General features: G+C 51.5%; 8 protein-coding genes across 8 annotated transcripts; 6 read left to right on the top strand and 2 right to left on the bottom strand.

The window, feature by feature from the left end:
• Positions 1-30: 30 nt before the first annotated feature.
• On the top strand, positions 31-6,098 carry BZA70DRAFT_265101 (uncharacterized protein; the record flags this gene model as incomplete). The annotated part of the gene is made up of 5 exons (XM_064910944.1): positions 31-505; positions 574-3,128; positions 3,191-3,675; positions 3,730-5,760; positions 5,825-6,098. 5 exons carry the CDS (start codon positions 31-33, stop codon positions 6,096-6,098), a joined length of 5,820 nt encoding a protein of 1,939 aa, XP_064770790.1.
• A 246-nt stretch (positions 6,099-6,344) lies between these two features.
• On the bottom strand, positions 6,345-7,115 carry BZA70DRAFT_265100 (uncharacterized protein; the record flags this gene model as incomplete). Its single annotated transcript, XM_064910943.1, has 1 exon — positions 6,345-7,115. The coding sequence occupies one exon, from the start codon at positions 7,113-7,115 to the stop codon at positions 6,345-6,347; it is 771 nt and encodes a 256-aa protein (XP_064770789.1).
• Positions 7,116-7,238: 123 nt separating this feature from the next.
• On the top strand, positions 7,239-8,902 carry BZA70DRAFT_272139 (uncharacterized protein). Its single transcript, XM_064911598.1, has 3 exons — positions 7,239-7,376; positions 7,627-7,731; positions 7,800-8,902. The coding sequence occupies exons 2-3, from the start codon at positions 7,639-7,641 to the stop codon at positions 8,499-8,501; spliced, it is 795 nt and encodes a 264-aa protein (XP_064770788.1). The 5' UTR covers positions 7,239-7,376; positions 7,627-7,638; the 3' UTR covers positions 8,502-8,902.
• A 259-nt stretch (positions 8,903-9,161) lies between these two features.
• BZA70DRAFT_253613 (uncharacterized protein) lies at positions 9,162-11,998 on the top strand (the record flags this gene model as incomplete). Its single annotated transcript, XM_064910739.1, has 2 exons — positions 9,162-9,950; positions 9,993-11,998. The coding sequence occupies 2 exons, from the start codon at positions 9,162-9,164 to the stop codon at positions 11,787-11,789; spliced, it is 2,586 nt and encodes an 861-aa protein (XP_064770787.1). The 3' UTR covers positions 11,790-11,998.
• On the top strand, positions 11,982-13,876 carry BZA70DRAFT_24027 (cell division control protein 3/GTP binding protein). Its single transcript, XM_064910497.1, has 3 exons — positions 11,982-12,408; positions 12,474-12,937; positions 12,995-13,876. The coding sequence occupies exons 1-3, from the start codon at positions 12,099-12,101 to the stop codon at positions 13,637-13,639; spliced, it is 1,419 nt and encodes a 472-aa protein (XP_064770786.1). The 5' UTR covers positions 11,982-12,098; the 3' UTR covers positions 13,640-13,876.
• A 506-nt stretch (positions 13,877-14,382) lies between these two features.
• Positions 14,383-16,167, top strand: BZA70DRAFT_244140 (sn-glycerol 3-phosphate dehydrogenase NAD+). The gene is made up of 3 exons (XM_064910603.1): positions 14,383-14,545; positions 14,619-15,597; positions 15,660-16,167. Exons 1-3 carry the CDS (start codon positions 14,412-14,414, stop codon positions 15,708-15,710), a joined length of 1,164 nt encoding a protein of 387 aa, XP_064770785.1. The 5' UTR covers positions 14,383-14,411; the 3' UTR covers positions 15,711-16,167.
• Positions 16,168-19,059: 2,892 nt separating this feature from the next.
• BZA70DRAFT_287091 (ribosome biogenesis protein SLX9-domain-containing protein) lies at positions 19,060-20,153 on the bottom strand (the record flags this gene model as incomplete). Its single annotated transcript, XM_064913924.1, has 3 exons — positions 19,060-19,791; positions 19,858-19,886; positions 20,123-20,153. 3 exons carry the CDS (start codon positions 20,151-20,153, stop codon positions 19,060-19,062), a joined length of 792 nt encoding a protein of 263 aa, XP_064770784.1.
• On the top strand, positions 20,037-23,070 carry BZA70DRAFT_272129 (putative voltage-gated chloride channel). Its single transcript, XM_064911597.1, has 4 exons — positions 20,037-20,389; positions 20,473-20,954; positions 21,019-22,718; positions 22,792-23,070. Exons 1-4 carry the CDS (start codon positions 20,193-20,195, stop codon positions 22,870-22,872), a joined length of 2,460 nt encoding a protein of 819 aa, XP_064770783.1. The 5' UTR covers positions 20,037-20,192; the 3' UTR covers positions 22,873-23,070.
• Positions 23,071-24,476: the final 1,406 nt, after the last annotated feature.

The following is a 24,476-nucleotide window of genomic DNA, read 5'->3' as shown; positions in this document are numbered from 1 at the left end:
TCCACACCCTCTCCATCAAATCTCTCCGCAATGGCTTCGACGGACTCGCAAGAGCCGTCGCCGGAACAGCTCCAGGACGAGACCCCCGATCTCGCTCAGCAACCACAGCCCGAACAGGAGCCCTCGGATACCGTTCCAATTGAGCCAGATACCGAAGCCGGCGTCTCAGAGACAACTCCTTCTGCAGACGATGCCGTCGCAGATGCCGCCGCCGAGCCAGCACCTGAGGCGGCCGCGTCAGACAATGCAGCCCTTCCTCCTGCATCAGAAGAGCAGTCCCAACCCGCGTCCGACGAACAGCCCGCACCCGACTCGTCGGCCGCGCAGCCAATTGCCCCGGTCTCGCCTTCCTCTGCCAGCATTGCCTCGACCGCGACCGCGACAACATCACACGGCATACCCGCGTCCTCAATGCGCTTCGTCGCCAAAGCCTTCGAATCGATCCTCAACACGCGTGACGGCAAACGCAAGGGACCCCTTCAGATCGGTCTCCAGAATGGCATTGGTAAGACTGCCCTGCTCTCAAAAGCCTATTCTATCCCTCATCAGATCATCTCGCTAACTGATCCGCAGACCAACTCACCCGTCTAGCCCCTGCTACTCCTCACCCGTCGGTCATTTTTGAGCCTCTTCGACTCGCGTCGGCTGCCAACAATAACGACATCAGAGTTATCGCTCTCGACACATGGGCCAAGCTCTTTTCATTTTCTTATCTCTCTGACGTCCCCATGACAGAACCCGCCCCCGCTGACGTCGACGACGCAATCGCCCCTGTGCCGGCCCCGCGTACCGGTAAGCTCATCGACCAGGCAGTCGAGGTCGTCTGCGACTGCTTCACCGGCGACAACACAGACGAGCGAGTTGAGCTACAGATCATTAAAGCGCTCATGGCCGCGGTCTTGAACGAGAAACTCGTCGTCCACGGCGCGGCTCTCCTAAAGGCTATCCGACAGACTTACAACATCTTCATCCTCTCCCGATCGAACGCCAACCAGGCTGTCGCCCAAGCGACCTTGACTCAGATGGTCAACGTCATTTTCGATCGCGTCAAGTCTCGCGTGAAAGAGCACAAATCAGTCCTGGCGGGTGACGACGTCGCCGTCGAAATACCCCAAGGTCCTCCAGTTGACGTCAATCTGGAAGAGAAACTTAACCAGGAGGAAGTCGACGAGATCGGCGACGACGCGACCGTGACTGCTGAAAAAGACAACAGCGATGCGATCGACGAGAAGAGCGCAGATGACGGCGAAAAAGCAGCTCAGCCAAAGATCACCCTGGAATCGTTCGAGAACCGCCAATCGTTCGACCAGGAGCGCGCTGTCGAGACCGCAGCCAACTTCCCCCAGCACGAGAACGAGCTTTACGTCCGCGATGCATTCTTGGTGTTCCGCGCCCTCTGCAAGCTCTCGATCAAGGCTGTTGACACTGCGGAAAACAAGCCCGATATGAGATCGCATGCTATGCGGTCGAAGCTTCTCTCGCTTCACTTGGTCAGCACGATCCTCAGCCAGCACATGGTTGTGTTCCAGTCTCCTGACGTGATCATTCGCTCGAGCGCGTCGTCCGAGGAGACTTTGTTCATCCACGCCATCAAGCAGTATCTCTGCCTCTGTCTTTCTCGCAACGCGGCTAACCCAGTCCCCGCGATCTTTGAGGTCTCATGTGATATTTTCTGGATGATCTTGCTGAACCTGCGAAGCCAGATGAAGAAGGAGATCGAGGTGTTTATGACTGAGATCTATCTGCCGATTCTCGAGATGAAGACCTCAACCGCTCATCAGAAGCAGTATCTCCTCCGCGGTCTTGCAAAGATTGCAGGCGACCCGCGTGCGCTCGTCGAGATCTACCTGAACTACGACTGCGACAACACCGCTCTCGATAACATATACGAGCGCTTAGTCGACTACCTTGCGCGCATTTCCATTGTTCCAGTTTCCCTGACGCCGTTCCAGCAGCAGCAGTACAACGACCTACAGAAGACGGCTCCTACGTCTGCGTTCGGCTCGTCGACTGGTCCTGGCGGCGTTGCCATTCCCCCTTCGTTCTCCTCCAGCGCCGTTCAGACGATCCAGACTACTGCACAGGCCGAGTTGCTCTCGCAAGTCCCGCTCGAGTATATTCTCAAGCGTGAGGCGCTCGAGTGTCTCGTGACTATGCTGCGATCGCTGGTGTCATGGGCCACTACTGGCATTGACCAAGAGAAGTCGAAAGCGCGCGGTGACGACGACGATGATTCCGAGTCGATTGCGGACGAAGATGGACGCTCAGGGCTGTCGTCAGCCAATGGTGCGGCCACACCATCCAGCTCAACGCTTGCACTCCCGTCCAGCAACGGTGTCAACGGTAGCTCGACCAACGGAAGCACAACCCCGATCGACGATCCCTCGCAGTTTGAGTCACTGAAGCATCGCAAGACAGCTTTGCTGGAGGCAATTAAGCAGTTCAACTTCAAGCCTAAGCGGGGAATCAAGATGCTGATTGACAACAAGTTCATCCCGTCCCACGAGCCTAAAGATATCGCGTACTTTTTACTGCACACTGAAGGCCTAGATAAGGCTATGGTCGGTGAATACCTCGGCGAAGGTGATCCCGAGAATGTTGCAATCATGCACGCGTTTGTCGACCTCATGGACTTCACTGACATGAAGTTTGTCGAGGCTCTGCGTACCTTCCTGCAAGCCTTCCGCCTGCCGGGAGAGTCTCAGAAGATTGATCGCTTCATGCTGAAGTTTGCTGAACGCTACATCTCTGGAAACCCACAGATCTTTGCCAACGCCGACACTGCATACGTCCTGGCTTATTCCGTCATTATGCTCAACACTGATCAGCATTCGCCTCAGGTGAAGCAGCGTATGGCAAAGACCGATTTCTTCAAGAATAACAGGGGAATCAACAACAACGAGGATCTTCCGGAAGCCTTTCTGTCGGAGATCTACGACGAGATTCAGACGAACGAGATTATCTTGAAGTCGGAGCATGACGCAGCTCTGATGTCTGGTCAAGTGCCGACTGCTGCGCCTAACAATTCTATTGCGGCAAACCTGGGACAGGTTTTGTTGACTGTCGGTAGAGATTTACAGAGAGAGGCCTATATCACAGCTTCCAAGGAGATGGCCAGCAAGACTGAGGTATGTACAAGTCAAGCTGCTATATATATAGCGCGCTGCTAACAATTTTCGATTCGCTTTAGCAACTCTTCAAGAACCTCGTGCGATCCCAGCGCAAAGACACGGGCGCCGCCCCGCCGGTGATTTTCTACCACGCTTCGAGATTCGAGCACATTGGCCCGATGTTTGAAGTCGTGTGGATGTCTCTCCTTGCTTGCTTGTCTGCGACCATGCAAGAATCCGAAGAGCCCGAGGTCATCAAGTCCTGTCTTGAAGGCATGGGTCTTGCGATTAAGATCGCATGCCTGTTCGACATCGAGCTTGCTCGGATATCTTTCCTGACTGCGCTTGCAAAGTACACAAACCTCCAGAATCTCAGCGAGATGAGACCGAAGAATGTCGAGGGCATTAGAGTACTTTTGGAAGTCGCCTTGAGCGATGGTGATCTGCTGAAAGAGTCCTGGAAGGACGTGTTGACATGTGTCAGTCAGCTGGAGAGATTTCAGTTGATTGGATCTGGTATCTCGGAAGGTGTTGTACCGGATCTGTCGCTAGCGAAACGAACACCGTATGTCGCCCTTGCTTTCTGATTGTGGTTTTAACTTACTAACAAAGATTGTAGGAGAGAATCTTTTGAGAGTCAGCGCTCAAAGAACTCTGTTGCTCTGTCAAATAACCGTCGGCAGTCATCCAATTTGACTCAATTTTCAGCCAGTGTTGCTGAAGAAGCAAACGGCCGCGAGATTGTTGTTGCGATGGACAAGATTTTCACGCAGAGTTCGCGACTCTCCGGTGAGGCGATTGTATATTTCGTTCGGGCGCTCACTGAAGTCTCGCGCGAGGAGATTGCGTCTTCGGGAAACAGCGCGCACCCTCGTATGTTTTCGCTGCAAAAGATGGTTGATGTCAGTTACTACAACATGGACCGTATTCGATTCGAATGGTCGAATCTGTGGGCGATCATGGGCGAGCAGTTCAACCAGATCGGTTGTCATCCCAACTCAACCGTCGTTTTCTTTGCTCTCGATTCGTTGAGACAGCTGTCGATGCGATTCTTGGAACTCGAGGAATTGCCACATTTCAAGTTTCAGAAGGACTTTTTGCGCCCGTTTGAGCATGTGATGTCGTACAACAACTCACCGGCTGCGAAGGATATGGTGCTGCGATGCCTGCAGCAGATGGTTCTCTCGCGGGCGGACAAGATCCGATCGGGTTGGTCGACGATGTTTGGCGTGTTTACGTTTGCAGCCAAGGAGGAGTATGAGCCCGTTGTGCAGTTTTCGTTTGAGAACATCAAGGCGATTCACGAGCAAGACTTTGATTTGGTGATGGCGCAGGGCAGTTTTGCGGATCTGGCTGTGACTTTGACTGAGCTGGCGAAGAATTACCGGTTCCAGAAGATTAGTCTGCACGCTATTGAGCTTTTGCGAAGCTCTATTCCAAAGATGCTCGCGTACCAGAGATCGGTGCAGGAAGGTACGTCGACGCTGTCGCACGCGACCAAGGCCTCGATCGAAGATCCGTCTGTGAAGTTCTGGTTTCCGATCCTGTTTGCGTTCCACAACATTATCATGACTGGAGAGGACTTGGAGGTGCGATCTCGGGCACTGAACTACTTCTTTGACGCGCTGGTTGAGTACGGCGGCAACTTTGCGCCTGATTTCTGGGATCTTGTGTGCCGACAGCTGCTGTTCCCTATATTCATTGTGTTGAAGAGTCGATCGGATATGTCGCGGTTCAACAACCACGAGGATATGTCTGTGTGGCTGTCGACGACGATGATCCAGGCGTTGAGGAACCTGATTTCGCTGTTGACGCATTACTTTGATCAACTGGAGCGAATGCTGGATATGTTTTTGGATTTGCTGGTGACGTGTATCTGCCAGGAGAACGACACGCTTGCGCGAATCGGAAGTTCGTGCTTGCAGACGTTGATCACGAAGAACGTGACGAAGCTGAAGAAGGAGCACTGGTCGAAGATTGTGGGAGCGTTTGTGAAGCTGTTTGAGACCACGACTGCGTACCAGCTGTTTACGAGTGAAGGATTCGAGGCACCAGTGACGCCGCCTTCGGAAGACGACTCTGAGCATGAGAAGAAGAATGGGTTGAAGATCAACGGACTCGCGTTTGCGATGGAGGCCGCGGAGGAGTTTGATCGACAGAACGAGCGACTTGCGTTTGAAAGCAGCGCGCCTTCTTCTCCGGTGCCGACGTCGAATGAGACGAACGGACACCAGAGACGGCACAGTTTGTTGACGGACAACACGCGGCGGGAGCCGATGGTGGTGTCGCCGGAGAAAAGGAAGGAGTTTAACAAGATTATAGTAAAGTGTGTGCTGCAGCTGTTGATTATCAACACGGTCGCGGAGCTGTTTTCGGAGAACGATGACGTGTACAATAACATTCCGTCGGAGGAGTTGTTGGAGCTGATGAGGGTATTGAAACGGAGCTTCCGGTTTGCGCGCAAGTTCAACGAGAACCGGGAGTTGCGGATGAAGCTGTGGCGCGAGGGATTCATGAAACAGCCTCCTAATTTGCTGCGGCAGGAGTCAGATGCAGCGTCGACTTATATCCATATTTTGCTGCGGATGTATCATGATCCTAATCAGGACAGGGTGGAGAACAAGACAGGCATTGAGGCGGCACTTATCCCGTGAGTTTATGATTTTGTTGAAGAGGAAGAGGAAAGAAGTGATGAGCTAACGAGAGGAATTTAGGCTTTGTGTTGATATTGTGAAGGGCTACACGCTGCTTGACGAAGAGACTGAACAGCGCAATATTGCGGCCTGGAGACCGGTTGTGGTGGAAGTGCTGGACGGATACATGGAATTCACGGACGAGGACTTTGCGCGACATGCCGAAGTGTTTTACCCGCTCGGAGTCGATCTCTTGGGCCGTGAGCCGGGACCGGAGGTGCGACCGACGGTGCAGGCTTTGTTTAAGCGGATAGGCACGGTGTGGATGAAGGGAAAGAGAAAAGCAGAGTATTAGAAGGGGAAAAGAAACGTTGAGTTGTATACGTTCTTTCTTGTTTATTTTAGTTTATTTTGAAGTTATTTTGTTCAGAGGCATATTTGTTGATTGAGTTGAACGAAATAGGATGTGGTATATATAGGATTGGTGCGGTGATGAGATATTATAGTTGAATAAAAGATGCATGGACGCCTAAAAGTACAAGTAATGCCAAAATTTTGAAAATGAGATAAGTAAATACCAATTTTGAAGATGAGAGGTAGATCAGTGGTCGTGTGGGAAAGGTTGAGCAAGTTGAAGGAGGTCAGATAGGGTGATCCGGGAGACAGACGTGGGTTTGTCAAACTCGAGATTATCAGCAGGGGTAGCGACAGCGAGTAACAGGCTCTCGGAGAGAGCAAAGAGTTCAAAGCGCCAATTGAGCGGGATGTTATCGACGGAGCAGGTTATGGCGGCGGAGTAGGGATTGGAGGAAAAGTCGATGGGCGGGACGTTGGAGAAGACGATGGATTGCAGGTTTTCGGTCACGAGGCCGAGACCGAGGGCTTTTGTGTATGCTTCCTTGAGGGCCCAGTATGAGAAGAGAACGCGGGGGGAGTGAGAGCGGGAGATGGCAGAGCATTCTTGGGGGGCAAAGACGTCGCGGAAGTCGTTGACGTCGGCGGGGCCGGCGGAGGAGAGGTCGACTAGGTCGATGCCGATGCGGAGAGGAGGGGAGTCGCGGACGCCGATTGCGACGCAGGAGCCGTGGTGGGAGACGTTGTAGTCAAATGGTGGATTGATAATAGAAGGATATGGCCGGCCATGTTCGGAGCGACGGATGTGGGTTTTTGGGTAGGGGATGTTTGCGAGACGGGCGATGGTCGAATGCTGGAGGATGAGGGACGCGAGGTGAGTGGACGCGTCGCGACGGAAATGGAATTTGGAGACGGCGACGCGTTCGGAAGGGGGGATGCAGGAGAGGGAGTGGAGGAAGGAGGGATCTGCTGGCTCTGTCCAAGTATTCTTGAGATCAATCCAGTGGACGACGACCATTGCGATAGAGAGTAAACCAATGGCGAAGAGGAGGAGGAGGAGGAGGAGAGCTGGAGAATGACGTAATTTGACTGGCGGTGGGCAAAACTGCGTAAAGCGCACAGCAACGTGAGACTTGAACCGACACGCGGCGCGGGCCAAATCTGATGAATCTGCCGCCCGTCACTGCCAACTTCTTTCTCTTCTTCTCTCATCTCGACTTCTTCTGCGGTTCTTTTTGCAGTATTTCGTGACTTTTCATTCATCATTCAGAAGTAATAGGTGTGTTTGTTTTGTTTGTTCTTTTTACTCTGATTCTCTGTTTATTGCTCTGATGATGTTGGCGACTGCCGGACTCCATATGACCTCGATCTTCTACGGGGCCTCGTCACGGCTTACGTGCCGTGGAATTGCATCCCGACAAGTCAGCATCGGTTTACGCAACTGTTCTGCTCTGTCGCGGACTATCGTTCAGCTTAAATAGCTGCCTCTTCTTCTGGTGGTAAGCTCGACTAACACCCGTCTATCACAGACTAAGATCGACATGGCCCCTCCCGCTGATGCTCCTCCTGCCACTGGCTCGACCGCCGCCCCTCCCGCGGAATCTGTTTCCACCCGCTTGATCAAGCTTGCGAAGGTATTCAACCTCGTTTCTATTTCTACTATCTATCGTCTATTCTAATTGCATCTTACTGACCAACTCAGACCCTGCAATTCGCCTGGTTCACCGGCCACGTCTTCGTCCTCGTCGGCGTCCTCTTCTACGTCCTCTCCGCCATCCGCTTCGCGCCCGGCACCTCATGGGCCCGGTTCTGGTACCGTGAGACCTACTTTTCAGTGATTGCCACATACGGCATCGTGCTCTACCGATCGTACCGTGCCAGCACGCCGACCGCCACCACAATCATCCGTGACGATAACGTCCAGTACCTCTTCATCGCGTTGCTCTGGCTTATCTCGAAGCCTCTGCTCATCACCCTCCCTCCCTTTGCCATCTACTCCTTCTTCCACGTGCTGACCTACACCCGCACCAACCTTCTCCCTACCCTCGGCCAGCCGACCACTACTGGCCCTGCTGCCCAGATCCAGTCGTTTGTTGACAACTACAACGACAAGTTCACCGCCCTCGTCGGAAACCTCGAGCTCGTCCTGCTCGTCCGCTTGTTCTTCAACGCCATCCTCTTCCGCAAGGGATCTTGGATCTCGCTCATCATCTACGGTGCCTTCATCCGTCTCCGCTTCGAGCAGTCTGCCTTCACCCGCCAGGCCGTCAAGAACTGGGAAGTCAGAGCCGACAGCTTGATCGCCCACCCCTCTGTTCCCGCTGGCGTCAAGAACGGCTGGGAGAAGGCCAAGGCTACTCTCAAGGGCGGCTCTGCCGTTCCCCCTGTGTCGAAGACCCAGTAAGCAGACAATCATTGAGATGGCGGTGCCTTTTATGGTCTGTCTGGATCCGACGGTGGGCGAGATCATTTAGTCACACGACGAGTGTGCCGAGCCCTTCCACCCCTTCTTTCCTCTTTTTTTCTTCCTCTTCTTCAATTTACTTGTTATCTATTCGATTGATCGCGTGATGCAAATGTCGTCGTCTAGATAGGAGTACTTTCACGTGATTTTACTATTTTTTCTTTTTGCTTGTCTTCATGAGAGATCTATCTTGAGTTGATTGTCGTGAGCAAGAACCTGTATTTTATTATTACTTACATTACCATTCTATATATCTTTTATTATCCTCTTGTTGCTCTGAATACAGATAAACAATAAACAATAAACAAGAACCACCGCTGATCTGCACTCCAGAGATCAGCCCGCGACGGACGGGCCATCGTCATCGTCGCTGCAACGGTGACAGGGAAGCAAAAATAAAGATCGCGATTTCCTTCCGGAAGCTTATTTGCTTAGTCACTGAGCCGCAGGAGTTATTTTATTTTTTTATTTTTATTCTTTTATTTCTTTGCTTAAACTTTGAAAATTGCAATCAGACCGGCTGACTTTAGAAGAGTTCGTTCGTGTCTTTTAGCATATAAATCAGCAAAAGAGAGGATAGAAGCAGAGATACACAGCACAATGGAGGACCTCGAGAATCTACTGCGGGCATCGTCCTTTGTATTCACTGATTCCCCCTCCAGCTCGTACTCGGACGCGTTGAAGGAATCATTAAAGTCAAGCCAGCGCAAACATCTCCGAGCGATCGGTCTCTGCGCGCTCGACTACTTCCTCCAGCAGAACTTCACCGGACCTCGAGTAGAGGAGTCGAAGCTGGCGGCGATTGAGGAGGTGCTGGGGTACGATTCGGACAAACACGAGGCCTGCATCAACGAGCTCACGGTCGACTCGGAGGTTGCGTATCGGCACACCGAGCAGCCGTATCTTTTGATTCTCGCCCTGCAATGCTTTCGACTCTTGACTACAGACCATGAGAAGATAGAAGGTGACGAAGGGGAGGACACTGATAGAGACCAGAGGTTCGACAAGCGATGGCTGGCGCGCGCGTTGATGGTCCACCAGTCTCTTCTCACCGCTCCCGCCGGCTCACTCCACGACGAAATCTACTCAAACCTGACCTCGAGCGCGCCTGTGGCTGGCTCTTCACCTACTTCCAACAACACCGACGACGCTACCGAGAAACTCCAGCTTGAAGCCGCCGAATACTCAATGGAGCTCGCGCGCGCAGACATATTCTACTCCTACGACTCTCGCGCGACAAAGGCGCTCGAGAACGCCAAAAAGATGTCGGGTTTGCAGGTCAAGGTTACGGGTGTGAAGGCTTTGAGGACAAAGTTCCAGACCAGACAGATCACGGGGTTAGTTGTTCTTGCGCGAAGCAGAAAGACAGCTGCTGGTGCGCAGCAGGGGGTGATTGATAAAGCCAAGGCTGGGATCGAAGAGGACACCAAGGAGGCTGCGGCGATGCCGGTTTCGCTGCCTTTGAACTCTGATTTGCTGCTTGAGACGCCTCGGTTTATGAGCTCAGAAGAAGAGTCCTCTGATGGAGTCAACGCGGCGACTGCAGAGGAGCTTGGCGACGAGTTAGCGGGAGAAGATCCCAATGCTCCCTCGCCACTTGCCGACATTGACAGCTGCATTCTACTTCTCACCGAGCACAAAATGCGCGTGTCGTCGCCCTCGCAAGATCCGGTCGTGACTGAACAACTCCAGGCCTACATTTCCCGCGTGATCTCGGCCTCGGGCCCAGCCGGATCGGTCAACTGGACGCTCTACTCGCGCGCGCTGTGGGAGCGAAGTGTTCTCGAGTCGCACTCTGCAAAGACAGTCGAGCGCGGCACGCTGCAGCTTGCGAGCTTGGTAGACGAACTTGGTGTTGCGTCGACCGCGACGTCGTTTGCGCGCGGACCGAGTGCCTCGGGTCAGACAGAAACCAGCGCGTCGTCGGCACCAGCGCATGAGCGACTGCGGTTCATTCACTTCCTGCCTTTGATGCCTCGTTGGTCTATGGACCTGCAGTTGGCGGAGAAGTACCTCTCGCTTGGAATGGTGCGGTCCGCGCAAGAGATTTACGCGCGCCTGAAGCTACCGATCGAGAGTGCGCTGTGCACGGCCGCAGGAAACGAGTCAAAGGCAGAGGCGATCAAGATTCTGGAAGACTACATTGCCAGTGGCGACCATTCCGATACAGCTCGTGCGTGGTCGTGTCTCGGAGACGTAACTGCCAAGCCCGAGTACTGGCTGAAAGCGTGGGAGGTCGGCAAGTACGCGGCCGCTAAGCGGTCTCTGGGCGAGTACTGTTTCAAGAACGGCCAGGCTAGCGAGAGTATTGTACATTTACGGGACGCATTGAGCAAAAACCCGCTTAACAGAGACGCGTGGTTTTTGTACGGCTGCGCGGGGCTCGAGACTGAGGAGTTTGAGATTGCGGCGGAGGGGTTTACGCGGTGTGTGTCTATGGATAAAGATGATGCAAAGGCGTGGGGAAATCTGGCGACCGCGTTCTTGCAAATGGGCGAGCAGCAGCGAAAGAGCGGGAACGACGACGAGAGCAAGGATAACGCGCGCGAGAAGGAGGCGATGACTGCGCTGCAGGAGGCGTGCAGACTGAACCCGGACGACTGGCGGTTGTGGAGTAATCTGGTCATTGTCTCTGCGCGGCTCGAGAACTGGCAGGCGTGCCTGCGGGGCGTGGTCAAGGTCGCAGAGTTGCGGGCGAAGAAGGAAGGCGAGAACGCGCTCGATGTCCCGGTGCTACGGGTGCTCGCACAGGTTCTGGTGTCTGACGCCTTTGGCGACCGAAACCACGAGATGGGCCACGAAGACAGACGGTTGACGGCGTTTGAGCTGCAGGCGATTAAGCTGTTTACAGAGACGGTGCCGAAGCTGGCTACGAGCACGCCTGATCTGTGGGGATTAGTGGCCAAGGTTGAGATCTGGCGGAAGAAGCCGTGGGCCGCGCTGGACGCGTACGAGAAGATGCTGCGGCTTGCGCTCACGGTGTTTGAGGCGGATGAAACGGACGAGAGCAAGTGGCGGCAGGCGGTGGACGCGTGCGAGACGGTTGTTGACGGATACACGAACCTGGGCGAGCTGCCGGGGCGGATGGGCGAGGGTCAGGTTGTGTGCAAGGACTGGAGGTACCGGGCGCGGAGCAGCGTGCGGTCGGTGATGGGCAAGGGCCGGCGGATGTGGGCGGACGGAGCCGATTGGGAGCGTCTTGAGCGGATGCGTGACGAGCTAAAATAGGTGCTGTGTGAATAGAAAGGACGAAGAAGCAAGAATAGAAGTAGGAAATGTTTACAGTCTGCCGAAAGCAGCAGGAGAAGTGGCTGGTGCCGAGGCTGTGTGTGTGGCTGGGCTGAGCCCCTTTTCTCGCAGGGTTCGGGTTTCCCTGGCGCGCGTCTGAGCAGCGGCCGCCCGACTGCAAACAGCAAAACATCGTCGCGTCTCTGCGCAGCTCCTTTGCTCCTCCTCCTCTGCTCCGCCATCACCACTTTGCTCTTCTTCTCCTGTTCCCTGTTTGCTCTTACATCTTAGTATTTGACTACTACTCCCATGGATCCTCCTTCGCCAACCCCCTCCTCCTCCTCCCCTTCCTCAGCCGCCGCGCCCCCGACCCCTCCTGACGCGCTCCCGGCCTCCTACCCAATGCAGTCCTCCGTCTCCAACTCGTCCTCGACCTCGCCCGCCACCCTCCTCTCCGCTACTCCTTCTTCAAAGTCTGTCGCTGATGTCCAGGCAAACGGCAACGGCACCTCCATCATCCGCCGCAAGATCACATCCCTCGTCGGGTTCTCGAACCTGCCTGCCCAGCACCACCGTCGCTCGGTCCGCAAGGGCTTTGACTTTAATGTTATGGTTGTTGGTATGCTGCTTCTTTCTCTTTTTCTTCGTGTCGTTCTCTCTTCAGTTAATGCTAACATATCCTAGGCGAGTCTGGTCTCGGAAAGTCCACCCTAGTCTCGACCCTGTTCAACATGCCCCTCGCGCCTCCACGCGCAGCCCCCTACTCCTCCGCGTCAGCACCCAAGACCGTGTCCATTCAATCCATCTCCTCCGAAATTGAAGAGAAAGGCGTAAAGCTGCGTCTGACTGTGGTCGACACCCCGGGGTTCGGTGATCTCATCAACAACGACGACGCCTGGCGCCCTATCGTGAGCAACGTCGAGCAGCGCTTTGACTCCTTCCTCGAAGGCGAAAACACCTACAATCGCTCCAAGGTCACTGACTCGCGGATCCATGCTTGCATCTACTTTATTGCTCCTACTGGCCACTCGCTCAAGGCTCTTGATGTTGAAGTCATGAAGAAGCTGCATCACAGAGTCAACCTGATCCCTGTCATTGCAAAGTCAGACATCATGTCTGACGAGGAGATCACTGCTTTCAAAGCTAGAGTATGTTGCAACTTATCAATTCTTACTTATTCAACTCATGCTAACTCTTTTTTATAGATACGCGCGGACTTGGAACACCACAAGATCAATATCTTTGAGACTCCTCGCTACGAACTTGACTCTGACAAATCGATGGAGGAAAAGACGTCGATCATGTCAAAAATACCCTTTGCGATTGTTGGCGCGAGCTCAGAGATCACGACGCCTGACGGCCGTATAGTGCGCGGACGCAAATACCCATGGGGCATTGTCGAGGTCGATAATGAGGATCATTGTGATTTCGTCAAGCTACGTGCTATGCTCGTTCAAAACTTCATGGAGGAGCTCAAGGAGTACACCGACGAGGTTTTGTACGAGAACTACCGCGCTCAGAAGCTTATTGCGATGGGTGTTTCGCAAGACCAGTCGGTGTTCAAGGAGATCAGCCCGTCTTCGAAGATGGAAGAAGAGCGCGCGCTACAGAACGCGCGACTACAGAAGATGGAGGCTGAGATGAAGATGGTTTTCCAGCAAAAGGTGGCCGAGAAGGAGCAGAAGCTGAAACGCTCGGAAGACGAGCTCTTTGCGCGTCATCGCGAGATGAAGCAGCAGCTCGAGAAAGAGCGCCGCGAGCTTGAGTCTAAGCTTGCCCAGGCCGAGCTCGAGCGGCACGCGATGCCGGAGGAGAAGAACACGAAAAAGAAGTTCTCGTTGAGATCTTAAACGCCGCTGCTTCTCGTGCTGCATGAGCAGCTCTATATCAATAAGTGGACCCCCCACCAAAAAAGAAGGAGAAAAGCGAAAAAAAACAAAGCTCAGCGCGATGATCTTTTTTTATTGTGTTTATAATGCCTCTGTTTTTCTCACCGCTGCTGGGTCTTGAAGGCTGGATAGACGTTTGTAGGACTACCTGTTTTTGTATTTTTTTTCTCTTGCTGCTTCTTTGCTATGATCAAGGTTATAAATGATTATTATACTAAATATGGTGTTATGGCTCGACTAGGCAGTAGATGTGGGTTGTAGGATCCTGCTGGGTAGAGCTCATACGTATTTATATATACCTGTTGCAGACTGCTCGGATGGAGCGGCCTTGTTTAGTTTATCGGTTTGCAAGTTTGTCTGAGTATCGGGTAATTGATTTCTTATCTTATTGATCTTATTGTAAGTGAGTAGTTGTATGTAGACTTGAGATGCTGAATGTTGCTTACTGCTGAGCGTGTGCATATGCATATGCATCTGTACGCGATTCCCTCACTTCCGCTCTCTTTCTTCTATTATTTCTCACATGAGCTAGAATATAAACAAAACAAACAACAACAGAATAACAACATTAGTTACAACAGAACAACAAAATCACAGCAACAGCATAGAAAGCACATAGTCACGTGCCGGTAAAAACTGCCTTTCACCGGGTGAGCGGCTTTAAGTTTAGAGCAAGGCCGGTCCCCAAACTCGGTCTCGTCGCTCGTCTCGTCACCAGAACCCAGCCCGGACAATGCTCTCGTCCACTTCTGCCAGACGTCTTTCGCTCCTCGGATCGCAAGTAGCTTCTTCCGCTCGTCTGTCTTCTACCGCTGCCATGGCTCCTGCCGCAAAGTACAAGGTCTCGGTCATCGGCTCCGGCAACTGGTGTGCAGCCCCACTGGTCCATATCTCGACTCTCTCAGTCTACAACAGCTAACTCACATCTTCATTCTCGCAGGGGAAGCGCGATTGCCAAAATCGTGGCCGAGAACACCGCCAGCAACCCGGAGGCCTTTGACCTCAACGTCCGCATGTGGGTCTTCGAGGAGATGATTGGCGACAAGAAACTCACAGAGATTATCAACACCCAGCACGAGAACGTCAAGTATCTGCCCGGCATCCGTCTTCCCTCCAACCTCGTCGCCGTGCCTGATCTCGTCGAGTGCGTCACCGGGTCCGACATCCTGATCTTCAACGTCCCGCACCAGTTCCTCCCCCGCATCTGCTCCCAGCTCAAAGGCAAAATCCCTCCGTCCGTGCGTGCCGTGTCCTGCATCAAGGGTGTCGAGCTCTCCGCCAACGGCATCACCCTGATCGCCAGCTACATCACCGAGCAGCTCGGCATCTACTGCGGCGCCCTCTCCGGTGCGAACCTCGCGCCCGAGGTCGCCCAGGAGAAATTCTCCGAGACCACTATCGCCTACAAGGTTCCCGACGCGGCCGACTCAATCACGCAAAAGACAATCAAGACTCTATTCCACAGACCCTACTTCCACGTCTCGGTCGTCAACGATCTCGCGGGTGTCTCGCTCGCCGGTGCGCTCAAGAACATCGTCGCCCTGGCCTCGGGCTTTGTCGACGGCATGGGATGGGGTGACAACGCCAAGGCGGCTATCATCCGTCGCGGACTGCTGGAAATGACCCAGTTCAGTCGTGAGTTCTTCCCCGAGAGCGAGGCATCGACTTTTACCGAGGAGTCCTGCGGTGTTGCCGACGTCATTACCTCCTGCGCTGGTGGCCGAAATCATAAGCTCGGCGTGGCGATGATCAAGACTAAGAAGCCTGTCTTTGAGCTCGAGAACGAGCTGCTGAAGGGTCAGAAGGCTCAGGGAGTCACCACCGCGCAGGAAGTCAACGCTTTCTTGACGAAGCGCGGCAAGGCTGCTGAGTACCCGCTCTTTACTGCTGTCAACGACATTATCTTCAACGGCCTCGATGTGCGTTATCCCGTATTTCTTCACTCCTTGAAAGAATAAACATACTAACCTTCTACATCTAGAGCTCCGCGCTTCCAGAAATCCTGGAGAAGGTCGAGAAGAAGGTTGAGTAGAGTGAATACGTATCGGCAGCCTCTTCCTGGATTGAAATGACTGTCTCTCAGATTCTTTGAGTCTTTTGGCTACTACTTGGTATTATCTGGTTTGGTTTGCTTTTTATTTTCATGTTCAAAGGTGGCGAGAGCTTTTTGACCTACTCTGATTTCACTGCCGTATCAGAGCATTGTTCCTTTATATGCCATATGAGCCTTTATGCATCATCTGGTTGTGTATAGCTTCTCATTTCCTTTCTTATCGCCTCTCGCCACCTTTCAACGATTTTTCGGATTCTGTCTCTGAATCATTAGATGATCAAATTAATTAGATTTTGGATTTTGTTTTGTCAGGCCGTATCATAATTTGCTTTTCACATAGTATCTTTCCACGTAGCCAACTGCCCAAGGGATCATCCAGTCTACAAAATGTATATGAGCCTTCTACTGATAAATACTGTATTCTCCAAATATTCCGTCTCCTCTGCGACTACGGGCCGAGACTAGGAGCCGAGACTCCAACCTCTGTTTCTCACGTGACACGCTGCGGTTTAGGGCCATATCCTAAATTGCCCGAGGCTATGCACGTGACTCAAAGTAGGTGGGAAGGAGGGGTTTTTAGGATCGAAGATGCTGAGTTGAACGTCTTCACAGGCAGAGCGCAGAGAAGCCGAGACGAACAATCAGCCGGAATTGAGGGAAGCTCTCGACGGATTGCAATCAGTGGTATTGTAGAGGGTTTGATTTGTATTGTTTTTGGGACGTTTGCTTTGGGTATGTGAATTCTGTGGCAGAACATTGGACTAGCAGCTGATGCTAATTCACATTGATAGATTTTCAGCAAGTCTGTAAACTAGAAGATAGTTGATTACGACTCATACGACGACAGATGGTTTTGATCTAAAAATTGACTACGAAATTGTTCCCTTTTTTGGCATTGCATTTTTGGAATTTGCAAGTTCGGTGGATCCGGAGGCCGGCAGTATTTCATATTATATGCCTTCGCCATGAGTCCATCTACGCAAGATGCTTCCCGACCACAGACAAATAAACGGGTGCTTCCACCTCTTTTCAGCGTACCAGAAGATACCGGCAGTGAAGATTACATTCCATACGAGACAGAATATATCCCGCTGCAATCATGGCAGGACGAGATTGTGACGGAGTTTTGCGATACCAACCTCGACAAAAACCGGATCCGACCGTCGACTTCGGAATGGGCTGCCCCCGTGCTTGTTCATCCGTGTGAGAATCCGTCTGGAGAGATGGAGGAGTTCTTTGGTTGCAGGGTGATTATCGACTATCGTGAACTCAGCAAACGCACAGCCTCGCGCGTCGACAATCTACCACGGATATTCGACGTCTTCAACAAGCTGTTGCACGCAGACACAATCACTCTTCTCACCATAAACCTGGAGTCTTTAGAACTTCAACTACACGAGGACGATATCCCGAAAACTGCCTTTGTCTCGCGCGAGGGCAAATTCGAATGGACAGTCCTACCATTCTTTCTCACCGAATTGTTCCCCAAAGTGGCGCATAAAGTACTAAACGACATACTCGAGACCGACAAGAACGATTTCATCCTGGTATACTTCAACGAGATTGTCATTTTCTCAGCCGACGTGGCAATACACAAAGAACACACAGCAAAAGTCCTAAGCATCATATCGGCAAACAATCTCCGCATCGATCCCAAAAAATGTCAATGGATACAAGATGAAATCAAGTTTTTAGGCCACCTTGTTAGTGGTTGCGGAGTCAAGATAGATCCTGACCGGGCTCGTGAAATCGCAGCCATGATTCGCCCAAAAACATACACAGAGCTGCGCAAATATTTGGACAGAATCAGCATTTATCGAACTTCGATCAGGAACTATGCCAAAAAGGTGCACAATCTGAGGCTTTTGGTCGATTCATACGATACATTCGGTCAAATCCCGCAAGGCCGCATAATAAATTGGGAGTCCACGCACGATGCCGAGTTCGACAACATCAAACAGGCGCTTTTATATTCACCGCCGCGATCCCATTTTGATCCAGCATGGTCATCGGTAGTGGTCACCGACGCGTCGCCACACTCGGTCGGTGCTGTTCTATACCAGATCCATTGGACGGAGACAAAGGAGCTTCGGCCCGTTGAATGCTTCTCGCGATGGGTACCTGAAGACCGCGCTATGGATGACTTGGAGATTATGGCAATAACGTCCTCGATATGTAAAGCGTGGGACCATCTTTTGAAAGGCAGATATGTGTCCATTGGATCATCTTCCGAAATTGCCCGCTACATCCACAACATTAGCAAGACGAATGTTGAGGTTTCTGAACCGCTGGAAACAGAGGTGCAAGCTTTGAACCGAATCAAAATCCTCCGATTCTTCAGCAGAGGCCAGCTAAAGCATTCTCTTGGTGTAAATCTGGATCATTCCTCTATGTATGCCGAGGATTTGGGTGTACTTGTCAACCCACAGCCGCTCGTGCATCCCACTCGGAACCATTTGACTGGTGATCTAAATAGGGATCTTCATCGATGGCATCAGTGGCTGGGCCATCCGAACCCTTCCTCATTCATTCGCTATCTTACAATGGCGTTCAACTTCACTCCCGACCAGTTGAAACCCACGCTTCGCGATATCAGCAAACAGTGCGGTATCTGCCGCGCTATCCAGGAGATTCCAACCAGCCCAAGTTCACCCGACGATCAAATCTCACTTGATGGGCCTTCCAGAAAATGGGGTATTGACGTCAAAGGACCTTTCCCGGAGAGCCGGGACGGTAACTGCTATGCGGGTATTCTGTTTGACTATGAGTCCGCGACCGGGTTAGCCGTTCTACTTCCCTCGCGATCCGAGGAGAATATTGAAAAGATTCTTTACCACGGTTTAGACCGCTACGGAACGCCAGAACAAGTGATCACCTCCGTCAGTGTCCCGAGCGAGACATTGAGCGCCTGGTTTGAAAAATACGGCGTTCAGCACACGGTTCTGAACTCGACTCGTGCCCGGATCTCTCACTACAGTAAGCAGTTGAGATATCAGCATCTTTTGGGGGCGGTTATTTCTACGCTCTATATGTATCAAATGAGTAATTGGGATATGCTGATGCCGAATGCGTTGTTGATCAGCAACAGCAATGTTTGTTTCCTTTAGAGCGGAGGGTGTCGGATTATACCCACAGGTGGTAATCACATTGCATAGGACATTTGGTCGGGCATAGTTGTATAGTCTCAAGCGCGGTCATTGTCGATAATAGAGAAGGTTTTGGACAAGTAAGTAGATTGTAAATTATTGAATTCATTCAAATGCACAATACGACCTCTATCATACACCAACGCCCACCTATTTTCCTCAATCGAAATCACTATCTCCGTTTAAATTCTCTGCTGGATAAATCCCCGAAGAGCGGCAAAGGGATTCTCCCGAAACGTCGCCTCAGTCATGACTTTACCGAATCTGTCAATCTCCTGCTTTACCACTTTCTCGCCGGCTTTCAAAGACACCGGTCGATCATGTTTGGCATCAAGGTACACGTCAGCAGCATTACCCTTGCCAGCGACCGCACCGCCGTCCTCCATATCCTCATCCATAGCATCGTCTCCATCATCCTGCTCTGTCTCGGGGAGGGCGTCCATAAGCTCTGTCAGATCATTGCCCGCAAGTTTCTCCTTTACGGCTCTGTTCTTCCTTTTGCGCGCAGATTTGGACAGTGTGACAACACCATCAAGACTGTTTTTCACAGGCGCCTCAGCAGGCTTCAAACTCTCGGCCACAATAGACTCCATACTCGTCTTAACTTTTGGCATCACGACCCGTCGTCGTGAGCTAGCAGCCGCAAGCACCGGCGCTTTCCCGCTCGCTCCAGTCTGGATCTTGCGCAAAAAACTGCCCCGCTTCTCCGCCGTCGCTGATTTTTTAGTGGGTTTCTTGGAAATCCGACCACCCGATGCTGCGGCAGTGCGTGTAGATAGTGATTTTGAGGTGGCAGCTGTTCGCGCTGCTTGTGAGATCGTCGCCTGAGCTGCTTCTAGTTTGAGAGCATTTGTGTGTGCTCGAAGGGCTTGCCTGGCGGCCAGGATTTCCGCGGGCGATTTTCGTCGTGGCGCCTTTACACATGGTTATGTTAGACACACAGCACATTCAATCATCAATATTTCAATCAGATCTCTTACCATATCGCTAATTTTATGTGAATTCGCTGCTGTAATCCGCGTCGATATCGGTCCTCTACCAGTTGGGAGATGTAAAAAATCAGAAAAAATCAAGAACGTTCGACCGGGTAGATTCAACATCGGGTAAGGGTTCTTAATGAGGTTAGGTTTCTTGTCTGAATGCTGCGACGCTTTGCGGCCCCGGGTCTCGAGCCTCAAAGTATTCAACATCCGGCAATCATTCTTCGACGCGTTCTGCCTATTGTGGATATATAGCTTCACATACAATTGCTGAAATCCATCTGTGCAATGGTCATTTTGCAAGTCTTGCTATTCTTGTACTTGTAAACTGATAAATGGCCGCGCAGCAAGCTTCAATCAGTCGGCGCTCGCTAGACGAGCTGCTGGCAACTCCTACGACGTCTCGGGGATCCTCGATAGACCTCGACGCCGACGGGTTCAGAAAGACCGAAGCAATGCCGGAGACAAAAATTGAAGAACCTACGCCTATAAACCCATGGTCGGAACGGCCGCCGCTGTCGCAGTATAGCAGGTACGAGCAATATGCTTCTTCAGCGCCTGCCGTGTTCATCGCGTGCACTTGTCGATGTATGTACTGACGAGGCTTTCTTTTAGCGAGAGTTACACCAGCCGACGGATTACTCCGTCTCACGAGAATGATGATCCCTATGAGGATCAAGCGAACGACGAATTGTTGGCGCCTCCTGGCCGTCAACGCGGCAATCAGGATCAGTTTCAGTCTCTGAGTCCTTCGGCTTCATTCACCCCAGCGACGCGGTTCAGCTTGGAGAGCGCGTCTACAATTAAAGGCCTTCCAGAGTGGAATGTGTCTGGCAACAGTATAGGCTACGAGAACATGTCGACGATCGACTGGATGAACGAATACCGCAAGGAGAGGCTACGACACAACAGCGCACAAAAGTCGTACATATCAGATTCGGCAAAGATCTGGTTCGTTCTCCTTGTCACCGGTCTCTGGGTTGGGTTGATCACTGCTGGAGCCGATGTAGTGGTCAATTGGCTGGCGGACTTGAAGCTGGGTTACTGCCGTTCTGGATTCTATCTCAGCCACGAGTTCTGCTGCCTGGGTGAAGACTGTAAGTTTGTACAGAGCACTTTTTTCACAATGTCTTCTTGGACTCTCTCTGATGTTTGATTTAGTGACATGTGATTCATGGACAGCCTGGGGTGCAGCTCTTCACGCTTCTGGCTCTGGGAGTTATGTGATCGACTACATCTTCCATGTGCTATATGCTCTGATTTTCGGTTCCGCAGCAGCCTTTCTGGTTCTGCACTACGCCCCCTATGCGTGCCATAGTGGAATCCCCGAGATTAAGACAATTCTCGGAGGCTTTATAATCAAAGGTTTCATGGGATTCTGGACGCTTGTGACCAAGACATGCTCGATGTGCCTGGCTTCTGCCTCCGGTCTGTGGTTCGGTGCCGAAGAGCCTCTCGTCCATATCGCGTGCTGCTGCGCAAACATCACAATCCGTCTTTTCCCGTCACTAAGGCGAAACGAAGCCCGAAAACGCGAGATTTTTTCAGCGGCAGCAGCTGCAGGAATTGCCGTCGGATTCGGTGCGCCGGTCGGAGGTGTGCTCTATAGCTTGGAGCAGATTTCTTACTATTTTCCTGATAAGACTCTGTGGCAGAGTTTTGTCTGCGCTATGGTTGCTTCGGTCTCTATTCAGCTTGCCAACCCATTCAGAACCGGCAAGCTGGTTATCTTCCAAGTTACATCCAATCGACTTTTTCACGACTTTGAGATTGTTCCATTCGTTTTACTTGGAGTAATTGGAGGGGTCGTCGGTGCGCTGTTCATCAAACTGAACATGATGATTGCTAGATGGAGGCCCCGGAGTCGAGTCTTTAATCATCCTCTCGTGGAGGTTGCCGTGCTCAGTGTCGTTACAGCTCTTGTTAACTTTCCTGATCCATTCTCTCGCATCCAGAATATTGTACTCGTCGCGAATTTATTCCAAGAGTGCGCTGCCGATAGCACTTCGATGCTCTGCGACCACGATTCTTCAGGGAAGGTTATCGCTTTGCTGCTGCTGGTAGCGTTTCTGGGTATAATATTCTCTGCCTATACGTTTGGCACAAGTATTCCTTCGGGCGTTATGATGCCTTCGATGACAGTCGGTGCGTGCTACGGCCGAGCGTTTGGGATCTTGATGGAGAGCTGGCAGCGAAATCACCCGGATATGATTTTTTTCCGATCATCGCGTCCTCCAGATGGTGCATGCGTTACTCCCGAGGTCTACGCAATCGTCGGAGCAGCGTCTGCGTTGGGCGGTGTTACTAGACTGACGGTCTCGCTTGTGGTAATCATGTTTGAGCTCACGGGCGCATTGGGCTATGTTTTGCCGATAATGGTGTCTGTGCTGGTCGCCAAATTGGTGGGCGATGCATTTGATCGCAATGGAATCTACGAAAGTTGGATCCATTTCCGAGGATACCCTTTTTTGAGTAACAACGACGATGACCCGGTCCCAGATCTGTCAGTCGATGAGGTGATGACCAGTGTTGAGAATCTGACCGTTCTTGAAGCTTCCGGGCTGACAATTGGCGAGCTGGAAGACGTGGTCGCTACGCATGATTACAAGGGATTCCCAGTTGTTGACAATGCTCAGGAAAACACCCTACTGGGATATATTGCCAGAAATGAGCTAAAGTACGCTCTACAGCAAGCAAGGACCATCCCACAAATAGCCGACCTTACACCTTGCCTGATGGTAGGGTCAACCCCGTTGGGCGGCAGCCCATTCGTCGACCTGCGCCAATTGGTCAATCAGACGCCGCCTACGCTATCCTACCGCAGTACGCTTGCGTTAGTCGCCACTATGTTCCAAAGAATGGTAAGTGTATATGTGTGATTTTATACACCACCGTGAACCGTTACTAATCTTGCGATTGTTTCTTTGAAATTAGGGTCTGAGGTACATGCTTTTGACAAAGAAAGGAAAGCTGCAGGGTCTGATTACCAGGAAGAGAGTTTGTGCCATTGCGTGAATTGGATGCAGTTCTGGGTCCAGAAGTTTGTAAAAAGTACAGCTTTTCTTTTAAAGTCGCTTCTGTTTCTGTTTTTGTATGATTATAGATTTGTTTTGTCGTTATTCCCTAGTAATATAGGATAGGAGAACGCGGATAGTAGTGTATGCGATTAGAGTACTGAAAGAAGCTTGGTTGTGCATCAATAGATTAGGAAGTATGTTTAGTATCTACCAATCCATAAATGATATCAGACAACCCAAAAAGAACACAATCAACATAGACTACTCCACAGAGACTTTCTCTGCGCCTTCTTTAGCTAATCTATCTGCTGCCTCGTTCCCTTCTACCCCAGAATGACCAGACACATGCTGAAACTCTGTATCTATGTTGGCTGCACGCCGTTTGCCAATTAGAATTAGAATACGGCGCACCAAGTCTTCGTTTTCGACTGGTTTCCCTCTTGAGTTTTTGTAGCCGTTAGACTCCCACTTTTTGCTCCAGACATTGACACAATTGATTGCATAGTGCGAATCTGTGCAGATCGTCATCGGCTGTGACGGGTTATCGTCCAAAGCTTGAAGAACTGCAGCCAACTCTGCCCTTTGATTAGTTTGAAGAGCGCCTTGAAGTGGCTTTGCTGCGTTTCTTGGATCATTGAGACCATAGTACAGACCCAGTCCGGCTCTTGCTCCAGTTTTACCATTGCGCAGACAGCAACCGTCGGTGTAGACAACAATGGGTGTTTTCTCAGGAACACGATCGGTTGATTTCTTTACCTTCTTTGCAACAGTCGTTTCATCAAAGTTTGCGCGTCTCTTGGCTGATTTTTCAGACTTACGCTGATTATTGAGGAACTCTTCGGCTGCCACTCTTCCTTGTATCTCGGAAAACGAGAGACTCTTCATATACTCTCGATATGCAATCGCTGCAGCCTCAAAATTCGGATACGCTTTGCCTGTAGCATTTCTATAGCCTTTCACTTGATCTTCATAGTCAGCAAACGAGTAATAGAGACCTGGCACGCGACCTTCGAAAACTACATAGCATTTTTGGTCAGCCGAAGGATTCTGCAAGCCAAGGTCACCTATGATCTTCTCATCATCAAAGTACGGCGGGCGTCTGTCACGGACCAATGTATTCCAAAAGACTGCTGAGTTAAAATTGGTAAACCAATAGGCTTTAGCGCCGCCGTGTTGTACAAGTTGAGATTCTGCTTCTTTTTTGTCAATGTATACACTCGGGTGATAACCTGAATCGTAAGTGTTATTAGGCATGTATGACTTGATGAGATTCATTGATGTATATACCCTTTTGAACCACGTAATAAACCGGCATTTCGTTAGATCTTGTGCGATAGAAGAAGATCGCTATTTGGTAAAAAGTCGCAGTCAAGCAAGAGAGTAACAGTTGGCGATATGAAGATCGAATGTGGGAGAGAAGAGGTGGCCTATCGTCTATCTATATTAAAACGAAGTAGAAAGGCGTGCCCCGAGTGCCGCGACTGTCCGCATTAGGAAGTATGTTTATGTCCCAGCCGAGACTGGCCGGCCATTCTTCACCCCTAAAGTACTCTGCAGTGCTCCGGATCCATTTGTTCAAGCAGGAGCTTGAGCACAACGAAG

The sequence above is a fragment of the Myxozyma melibiosi genome (assembly GCF_037950935.1).
Source record: "Myxozyma melibiosi strain Phaff 52-87 chromosome Unknown BZA70scaffold_1, whole genome shotgun sequence".
NCBI lineage: Eukaryota > Fungi > Ascomycota > Lipomycetes > Lipomycetales > Lipomycetaceae > Myxozyma > Myxozyma melibiosi.
Note: the sequence above shows the minus strand (reverse complement) of the source record. Positions and strands in the feature narration are given on the sequence as shown.

Bases quoted from the DNA above. Each gene is read 5' to 3' on its own strand.
- BZA70DRAFT_272139 (XM_064911598.1), top strand. From the start codon at position 7,639: ATGGCCCCTCCCGCTGATGCTCCTCCTGCCACTGGCTCGACCGCCGCC. The intron at 7,732-7,799 runs GTATTCAACCTC...TGACCAACTCAG, and splicing joins GCTTGATCAAGCTTGCGAAG to ACCCTGCAATTCGCCTGGTT.
- BZA70DRAFT_24027 (XM_064910497.1), top strand. From the start codon at position 12,099: ATGGATCCTCCTTCGCCAACCCCCTCCTCCTCCTCCCCTTCCTCAGCC. The intron at 12,409-12,473 runs GTATGCTGCTTC...AACATATCCTAG, and splicing joins CTTTAATGTTATGGTTGTTG to GCGAGTCTGGTCTCGGAAAG. The intron at 12,938-12,994 runs GTATGTTGCAAC...TCTTTTTTATAG, and splicing joins TCACTGCTTTCAAAGCTAGA to ATACGCGCGGACTTGGAACA.
- BZA70DRAFT_244140 (XM_064910603.1), top strand. From the start codon at position 14,412: ATGCTCTCGTCCACTTCTGCCAGACGTCTTTCGCTCCTCGGATCGCAA. The intron at 14,546-14,618 runs GTGTGCAGCCCC...TCATTCTCGCAG, and splicing joins GTCATCGGCTCCGGCAACTG to GGGAAGCGCGATTGCCAAAA. The intron at 15,598-15,659 runs GTGCGTTATCCC...TTCTACATCTAG, and splicing joins TTATCTTCAACGGCCTCGAT to AGCTCCGCGCTTCCAGAAAT.
- BZA70DRAFT_272129 (XM_064911597.1), top strand. From the start codon at position 20,193: ATGGCCGCGCAGCAAGCTTCAATCAGTCGGCGCTCGCTAGACGAGCTG. The intron at 20,955-21,018 runs GTAAGTTTGTAC...TGTTTGATTTAG, and splicing joins CTGCTGCCTGGGTGAAGACT to TGACATGTGATTCATGGACA. The intron at 22,719-22,791 runs GTAAGTGTATAT...CTTTGAAATTAG, and splicing joins CCACTATGTTCCAAAGAATG to GGTCTGAGGTACATGCTTTT.